General features: G+C 49.5%; 1 protein-coding gene across 1 annotated transcript in view; it reads left to right on the forward strand.

The window, feature by feature from the left end:
- The window catches only part of LOC118944429 (adhesive plaque matrix protein-like), a 4,508-nt gene extending 559 nt beyond the window's left edge, over positions 1 to 3,949 (forward strand). Inside the window, exons 2-6 of the mRNA XM_036963631.1 lie at positions 5 to 708; positions 793 to 1,081; positions 1,521 to 1,881; positions 2,409 to 3,087; positions 3,457 to 3,949. Of these exons, the coding sequence (XP_036819526.1) occupies positions 5 to 708; positions 793 to 1,081; positions 1,521 to 1,881; positions 2,409 to 3,087; positions 3,457 to 3,949 (2,526 nt within the window). The remainder of the gene's footprint in view (positions 1 to 4; positions 709 to 792; positions 1,082 to 1,520; positions 1,882 to 2,408; positions 3,088 to 3,456) is intronic.
- The last annotated feature ends 5,417 nt before the right edge of the window (positions 3,950 to 9,366 follow it).

The following is a 9,366-nucleotide window of genomic DNA, read 5'->3' on the forward strand; positions in this document are numbered from 1 at the left end:
GTAGAGTCCTACAGAGTCCCACAGAGTCCTACAGAGTCCTACAGAGCCCTACATAGTCCTGCAGAGCCTTACAGAGTCATACAGAGCCTTACAGAGTCCTACCGAGTTCTACAGAGCCCCACAGAGTCCTGCCGAGTTCTACAGAGCCCTACAAAGTCCTAGAGTCATACAGAGCCCTACAAAGTCCTATAGAGTCCTACAGAGCCTTAGAGAGTCCTACCGAGTTCTACAGAGCCCTGCATACTCCTACAGAGCCCTACGGAGATCTACAGAGCCCTACAGAGTCCTACAGAGCCTGACAGAGCCCTACAGAGTCCTACAGAGCCCGACAGAGTCCTACAGAGTCCTACAGAGTCCTACCGAGTTCTACAGAGCCCTGCATACTCCTACAGAGCCCTACGGAGATCTACAGAGCCCTACAGAGTCCTACAGAGCCCGACAGAGCCCTACAGAGCCCGACAGAGTCCTACAGAGAGCTACAGAGCCCTATAGAGTCCTACAGAGATCTACAGAGCCCTATAGAGTCCTACAGAGCCCTACAGAGTCCTACAGAGTCCTACAGAACCATACAGAGTCCTACAGAGCCCTACATAGTCCTACAGAGTCCTACCGAGTTCTACAGAGTCCTACAGAGTCCTACCGAGTTCTACAGAGTCCTGCAGAGTCCTACAGAGCCCTACAGAGCCCTATAGAGTCATTCAGAGCCTTGTAGAGTCCTACGGAGTCCCACAGAGTCCTACAGAGTCCTACAGAACCATACAGAGTCCTACAGAGCCCTACATAGTCCTGCAGAGCCTTACAGAGTCATGCAGAGCCTTACAGAGTCCTACCGAGTTCTACAGAGCCCCACAGAGTCCTGCCGAGTTCTACAGAGCCCTACAAAGTCCTAGAGTCCTACAGAGCCCTACAAAGTCCTATAGAGTCCTACAGAGCCTTAGAGAGTCCTACCGAGTTCTACAGAGCCCTGCATACTCCTACAGAGCCCTACGGAGATCTACAGAGCCCTACAGAGTTCTACAGAGCCCGACAGAGCCCTACAGAGTCCTACAGAGCCCGACAGAGTCCTAAAGAGTCCTACAGAGTCCTTCCGAGTTCTACAGAGCCCTGCATACTCCTACAGAGTCCTACAGAACCATACAGAGTCCTACAGAGCCCTACATAGTCCTACCGAGTCCTACCGAGTTCTACAGAGTCCTACAGAGTCCTACCGAGTCCTACAGAGTCCTGCAGAGTCCTACAGAGCCCTACAGAGCCCTATAGAGTCATTCAGAGCCTTGTAGAGTCCTACAGAGTCCCACAGAGTCCTACAGAGTCCTACAGAACCATACAGAGTCCTACAGAGCCCTACATAGTCCTGCAGAGCCTTACAGAGTCATACAGAGCCTTACAGAGTCCTACCGAGTTCTACAGAGCCCCACAGAGTCCTGCCGAGTTCTACAGAGCCCTACAAAGTCCTATAGAGTCCTACAGAGCCTTAGAGAGTCCTACCGAGTTCTACAGAGCCCTGCATACTCCTACAGAGCCCTACGGAGATCTACAGAGCCCTACAGAGTCCTACAGAGCCTGACAGAGCCCGACAGAGTCCTACAGAGTCCTACAGAGTCCTACCGAGTTCTACAGAGCCCTGCATACTCCTACAGAGCCCTACGGAGATCTACAGAGCCCTACAGAGTCCTACAGAGCCCGACAGAGCCCTACAGAGCCCGACAGAGTCCTACAGAGATCTACAGAGCCCTATAGAGTCCTACAGAGATCTACAGAGCCCTATAGAGTCCTACAGAGCCCTACAGAGTCCTACAGAGTCCTACAGAACCATACAGAGTCCTACAGAGCCCTACATAGTCCTACCGAGCCCTACCGAGTTCTACAGAGTCCTACAGAGTCCTACCGAGTTCTACAGAGCCCTATAGAGTCATTCAGAGCCTTGTAGAATCCTACGGAGTCCCACAGAGTCCTACAGAGTCCTACAGAACCATACAGAGTCCTACAGAGCCCTACATAGTCCTGCAGAGCCTTACAGAGTCATACAGAGCCTTACAGAGTCCTACCGAGTTCTACAGAGCCCCACAGAGTCCTGCCGAGTTCTACAGAGCCCTACAAAGTCCTAGAGTCCTACAGAGCCCTACAAAGTCCTATAGAGTCCTACAGAGCCTTAGAGAGTCCTACCGAGTTCTACAGAGCCCTGCATACTCCTACAGAGCCCTACGGAGATCTACAGAGCCCTACAGAGTCCTACAGAGCCCGACAGAGCCCTACAGAGTCCTACAGAGCCCGACAGAGTCCTAAAGAGTCCTACAGAGTCCTTCCGAGTTCTACAGAGCCCTGCATACTCCTACAGAGTCCTACAGAACCATACAGAGTCCTACAGAGCCCTACATAGTCCTACCGAGTCCTACCGAGTTCTACAGAGTCCTACAGAGTCCTACCGAGTCCTACAGAGTCCTGCAGAGTCCTACAGAGCCCTACAGAGCCCTATAGAGTCATTCAGAGCCTTGTAGAGTCCTACAGAGTCCCACAGAGTCCTACAGAGTCCTACAGAACCATACAGAGTCCTACAGAGCCCTACATAGTCCTGCAGAGCCTTACAGAGTCATACAGAGCCTTACAGAGTCCTACCGAGTTCTACAGAGCCCCACAGAGTCCTGCCGAGTTCTACAGAGCCCTACAAAGTCCTAGAGTCCTACAGAGCCCTACAAAGTCCTATAGAGTCCTACAGAGCCTTAGAGAGTCCTACCGAGTTCTACAGAGCCCTGCATACTCCTACAGAGCCCTACGGAGATCTACAGAGCCCTACAGAGTCCTACAGAGCTCGACAGAGCCCTACAGAGTCCTACAGAGCCCGACAGAGTCCTGCAGAGTCCTACAGAGTCCTTCCGAGTTCTACAGAGCCCTGCATACTCCTACAGAGCCCTACGGAGATCTACAGAGCCCTACAGAGTCCTACAGAGCCCGACAGAGCCCTACAGAGCCCGACAGAGTCCTACAGAGATCTACAGAGCCCTATAGAGTCCTACAGAGATCTACAGAGCCCTATAGAGTCCTACAGAGCCCTATAGAGTCCTACGGAGATCTACAGAGCCCTATGGAGTCCTACAGAGCCCTATAGAGTCCTACAGAGTCCTACAGAGATCTACAGAGCCCTACAGAGCCCGACAGAGTCCTACAGAGATCTACAGAGCCCTATAGAGTCCTACAGAGATCTACAGAGCCCTATAGAGTCCTACAGAGCCCTATAGAGTCCTACAGAGTCCTACAGAGATCTACAGAGCCCTACAGAGCCCGACAGAGTCCTACAGAGATCTACAGAGCCCTATAGAGTCCTACAGAGCCCGACAGAGTCTTACAGAGCCCTACAGAGCCCTACAGACCCCGACAGAGTCCTACAGAGATCTACAGAGCCCTATAGAGTCCTACAGAGATCTACAGAGCCCTATAGAGTCCTACAGAGCCCTATAGAGTCCTACCGAGTCCTACAGAGATCTACAGAGCCCTACAGAGCCCGACAGAGTCCTACAGAGATCTACAGAGCCCTATAGAGTCCTACAGAGTCCTACAGAGCCCGACAGAGTCCTACAGAGATCTACAGAGCCCTACAGACCCCGACAGAGTCCTACAGAGATCTACAGAGCCCTACAGAGTCCTACAGAGCCCGACAGAGTCCTACAGAGATCTACAGAGCCCTATAGAGTCCTACAGAGATCTACAGAGCCCTACAGAGATCTACAGAGCCCTACGGAGCCCGACAGAGTCCTACAGAGATCTACAGAGCCCTATAGAGTCCTACAGAGTCCTACAGAGCCCGACAGAGTCCTACAGAGATCTACAGAGCCCTACAGACCCCGACAGAGTCCTACAGAGATCTACAGAGCTCTACAGACCCCGACAGAGTCCTACAGAGATCTACAGAGCCCTACAGAGTCCTACAGAGCCCCAGGTATGGTCCTGCTGACCACGCACTCCCAACTATAACATGACTCATGTCCAACATGACTGTCGGTCAATACGGGCGAGGACAGAGTGGCGGGATCATTTCCTGTTGTTTAGGATAGAGTAGGACAGAGCACTGTTACTGATAGTGGTCAGGAAAGATATGTTGTCACCCTTTATCTATTTGGGGTGGCAGGTAGCCTTGTGGTTAGAGCATTGCGTACCTGGGTAAAATCCCAGAGTTGACAAGATAAAAATGTGTTGTTTTGCCCCCGAACAAGGCAGTTAACCCACTGTTCCCTGGTAGGCTGTCGTTGTAAATAAGAATGTGTTCTTAACTGACCTGCCCAGATAAATGATTGACGGGAAAAAAAAATGTGTTGTTCTGTTGCGCAACAACTGGAGCCGTCATATGTTAGGTATTTAATAGGGCACGCCTTCAACACAGATCCTATATGGCTGCTGTTTATGGTTTTCATGTTTCATTTGACTGTGACTCAAATAAAACCAGGAAGCCAGAGTTGAATGTATCACTGTTTAGTTGGTCTTATTTTTGTATAGTCCAATGATTTTTCAATCTCCTAGTTTAAATAAGCTATTTATACTGTGGCAAAACACCATTAGATATTCCTCATAATTTTTTTGAATAAACATAGCTTTCTCAGTCAGAACACACGAGGAAGAGACATCGTTTTCTAATGAATAGGCCTAGGTTATAATCTGGTGTAAATACATGATTATAATATGTTAGAAATGAATTGCTCCAATCTGTATTGATCAAAACTGTATTTTCCAATTCCTCCATTTTGTGATAGCTGATATCATCAATAATCAAACATTTAAGTGGGAGAGACATTTTATTTTTTAACAACACATGCCTTTTCTCGTTCAGCTTGCTTTGTGTTTATGTCCTCTGGAGTTGCAGTGGTGTCAACAAGAGAGGTCATCTAGCGCCTCCCAGTGGCTAAAGTTGGATACTGCAGCTCTCAACATGCGTTCTTGAACGGTTGCTGTTTAAAAATAAATTTTCCTCTGTCATGTAGTCTCAGTAGGTTATAGATAAGACAGTTTACAGGTTTAAAACTATTGTTTAGCTTCCTTAAAGTCCCCTGCACGACTCATTCATTCATTGCTGCAATTGTTAAAATGTATGTATTTGTCTAAAAACAGACATTACCGCTGTATTAGAACTAAGTGCTAAGGCAAAAACAAAAAGCTGCACCTCTCGGGGTCCCCAGATCAGGATTGGGAAACGCTGCAGTAAGCATATATTTACCATTTTGAACCATTAGCACTTTTTGGTTCTACATTGATGGTCTTTAGACTCTAACTAGACCAAGGTACATTCAGCCAACACAAAAACAAGACAGTTTGAGTAGCAGTTTCAGGCTCCTCACCTTCTGTAAAAGTCTGTAAAAGTCCCTCTCTGCACCATAAACATACATATCATGTATAATAATAATCCCACATCTGTATTTCTATGATCTAAAGCCTTCGGTCCCTCTGAGATATTACATGCATAGATGACACGATCTAAAGCCTTTGGTCCCTCTGAGATATTACATCCATAGATGACACAACATCTGCATTTCTATGATCTAAAGCCTTTGGTCCCTCTGAGATATTACATGCATAGATGACACAACATCTGTATTTCTATGATCTAAAGCCTTTGGTCCCTCTGAGATATTACATCCATAGATGACACAACATCTGTATTTCTATGATCTAAAGCCTTTGGTCCCTCTGAGATATTACATGCATAGATGACACAACATCTGTATTTCTATGATCTAAAGCCTTTGGTCCCTCTGAGATATTACATGCATAGATGACACAACATCTGTATTTCTATGATCTAAAGCCTTTGGTCCCTCTGAGATATTACATCCATAGATGACACCTCATCTGTATTTCTATGATCTAAAGCCTTTGGTCCCTCTGAGATATTACATCCATAGATGACACGATCTAAAGCCTTTGGTCCCTCTGAGATATTACATGCATAGATGACACGATCTAAAGCCTTTGGTCCCTCTGAGATATTACATGCATAGATGACACGATCTAAAGCCTTTGGTCCCTCTGAGATATTACATCCATAGATGACACCTCATCTGTATTTCTATGATCTAAAGCCTTTGGTCCCTCTGCGATATTACATGCATAGATGACACGATCTAAAGCCTTTGGTCCCTCTGAGATATTACATGCATAGATGACACGATCTAAAGCCTTTGGTCCCTCTGAGATATTACATGCATAGATGACACGATCTAAAGCCTTTGGTCCCTCTGAGATATTACATCCATAGATGACACCTCATCTGTATTTCTATGATCTAATGTTACGGTGCGTGAATGAGGACCCAAAAGCGAATCAACTTAAACAGAGCTTCTTTAATTACCAAACATAGGTAGGCTCAGATGGACCGGCAGATTCTGACAGGACAGGACAAGGTTACAGCAAACATGACGACAGTCTGGTTCAGGCATGAATGACACAAACAAACAAGAATCCGACAAGGACAGGAGCAGAAACAGAGAGAGATATAGGGACCTAATCAGAGGGAAAAAGGGAACAGGTGGGGAACGGGGTGAATGGGTAGTTAGAGGAGACAAGGGACAGCTGGGGGAAAGCGGGGGAGAAAAGGTAACCTAACACGACCAGCAGAGGGAGACAGGGTGAAGGGAAAGGACAGAGACAAGACAACATGACAGTACATGACAGTACCCCCCCACTCACCGAGCGCCTCCTGGCGCACTCGAGGAGGAAACCTGGCGGCAACGGAGGAAATCATCAATCAGCGCACGGTCCAGCACGTCCCGAGAGGGAACCCAACTCCTCTCCTCAGGACCGTACCCCTCCCAGTCAACTAGGTACTGATGACCACGGCCCCGAGGACGCATGTCCAAGATTTTACGGACCCTGTAGATAGGTGCGCCCTCGACAAGGATGGGGGGGGGGGGGGGGAAGACGAGCGGGGGCGCGAAGAACGGGCTTAACACAGGAGACATGGAAGACCGGGTGGACGCGACGAAGATATCGCGGAAGAAGAAGTCGCACTGCGACAGGATTAATGACCTGAGAGATACGGAATGGACCAATGAACCGCGGGGTCAACTTGCGAGAAGCCGTCTTAAGGGGAAGGTTCTGAGTGGAGAGCCAAACTCTCTGACCGCGACAATATCTAGGGCTCTTCGTTCTACGCTTATTAGCAGCTCTCACAGTCTGCGCCCTATAACGGCAAAGTGCAGACCTGACCCTCTTCCAGGTGCGCTCGCAACGTTGGACAAAAGCCTGAGCGGAGGGGACGCTGGACTCGGCGAACTGAGATGAGAACAACGGAGGCTGGTACCCGAGGCTACTCTGAAAAGGAGATAGCCCGGTCGCAGACGAAGGAAGCGAGTTGTGGGCGTATTCTGCCCAGGGAAGCTGTTCTGACCAAGACGCAGGGTTGCGAAAAGAAAGACTGCGTAAGATGCGACCAATAGTCTGATTGGCCCGTTCTGCTTGACCGTTAGACTGGGGGTGAAAGCCGGAAGAGAGACTGACGGAAGCCCCAATCAAACGGCAAAACTCCCTCCAAAATTGAGACGTGAATTGCGGACCTCTGTCCGAAACGACGTCTGACGGAAGGCCATGAATTCTGAAAACATTCTCGATGATGATTTGTGCCGTCTCTTTAGCAGAAGGAAGCTTAGCAAGGGGAATGAAATGAGCCGCCTTAGAGAACCTATCGACAACCGTAAGAATAACAGTCTTCCCCGCTGACGAAGGCAGTCCGGTGACAAAATCTAAGGCGATGTGAGACCACGGTCGAGAGGGAATAGGAAGCGGCCTGAGACGGCCGGCAGGAGGAGAGTTACCGGACTTAGTCTGCGCGCAGACCGAACAAGCAGCCACGAAACGACGCGTGTCATGCTCCCGGGTGGGCCACCAGAAACGCTGGCGAATGGAAGCAAGCGTACCCCGAACGCCAGGGTGGCCGGCTAACTTGGCAGAGTGAGCCCACTGAAGAACGGCCAGACGAGTAGGAACGGGAACGAAAAGAAGGTTCCTAGGACAAGCGCGCGGCGACGGAGTTTGAGTGAGTGCTTGCTTTACCTGCCTCTCAATTCCCCAGACAGTCAACCCGACAACACGCCCCTCAGGGAGAATCCCCTCGGGGTCAGTGGAGGCTACTGAAGAACTGAAGAGACGAGACAAAGCATCAGGCTTGGTGTTCTTAGAGCCCGGACGACAAGAAATCACGAACTCGAAACGAGCGAAAAACAGCGCCCAACGCGCCTGACGCGCATTAAGTCGTTTGGCAGAACGGATGTACTCAAGGTTCCTATGGTCAGTCCAAACGACAAAAGGAACGGTCGCCCCCTCCAACCACTGTCGCCATTCGCCTAGGGCTAACCGGATGGCGAGCAGTTCGCGGTTACCCACATCATAGTTACGTTCCGACGGCGACAGGCGATGAGAAAAATACGCGCATGGGTGGACCTTGTCGTCAGAGAGGGAGCGCTGAGAAAGGATGGCTCCCACTCCCACCTCTGACGCGTCAACCTCGACAACGAACTGTCTAGAGACGTCAGGTGTAACAAGGATAGGAGCGGATGTAAAACGATTCTTGAGGAGATCAAAAGCTCCCTGGGCGGAAACGGACCACTTAAAGCACGTCTTGACAGAAGTAAGGGCTGTGAGAGGAGCTGCCACCTGACCGAAATTACGGATGAAACGACGATAGAAGTTCGCGAAGCCGAGAAAGCGCTGCAGCTCGACGCGTGACTTAGGGACGGGCCAATCAATGACAGCTTGGACCTTAGCGGGATCCATCTTAATGCCTTCAGCGGAAATAACAGAACCGAGAAATGTGACGGAGGAGGCATGAAACGTGCACTTCTCAGCCTTCACAAAAAGACAATTCTCTAAAAGGCGCTGGAGGACACGTCGAACGTGCTGAACATGAATCTGGAGTGACGGTGAAAAAATCAGGATATCGTCAAGGTAAACGAAAACAAAGATGTTCAGCATGTCTCTCAGGACATCATTGACTAATGCCTGAAAGACAGCTGGAGCGTTAGCGAGGCCGAAAGGAAGAACCCGGTATTCAAAGTGCCCTAACGGAGTGTTAAACGCCGTCTTCCACTCGTCCCCCTCCCTGATGCGCACGAGATGGTAAGCGTTACGAAGGTCCAACTTAGTGAAAAACCTGGCTCCCTGCAGGATCTCGAAGGCTGAAGACATAAGAGGAAGCGGATAACGATTCTTCACTGTTATGTCATTCAGCCCTCGATAATCTATGCAGGGGCGCAGAGACCCGTCCTTCTTCTTGACAAAAAAAAACCCCGCTCCGGCGGGAGAGGAGGAGGGGACTATGGTACCGGCGTCAAGAGCTACAGACAAATAATCTTCGAGAGCCTTACGTTCGGGAGCCGACAGAGAGTA

The sequence above is a fragment of the Oncorhynchus mykiss genome, chromosome 26 (genome assembly GCF_013265735.2).
Source record: "Oncorhynchus mykiss isolate Arlee chromosome 26, USDA_OmykA_1.1, whole genome shotgun sequence".
Lineage (NCBI taxonomy): Eukaryota > Metazoa > Chordata > Actinopteri > Salmoniformes > Salmonidae > Oncorhynchus > Oncorhynchus mykiss.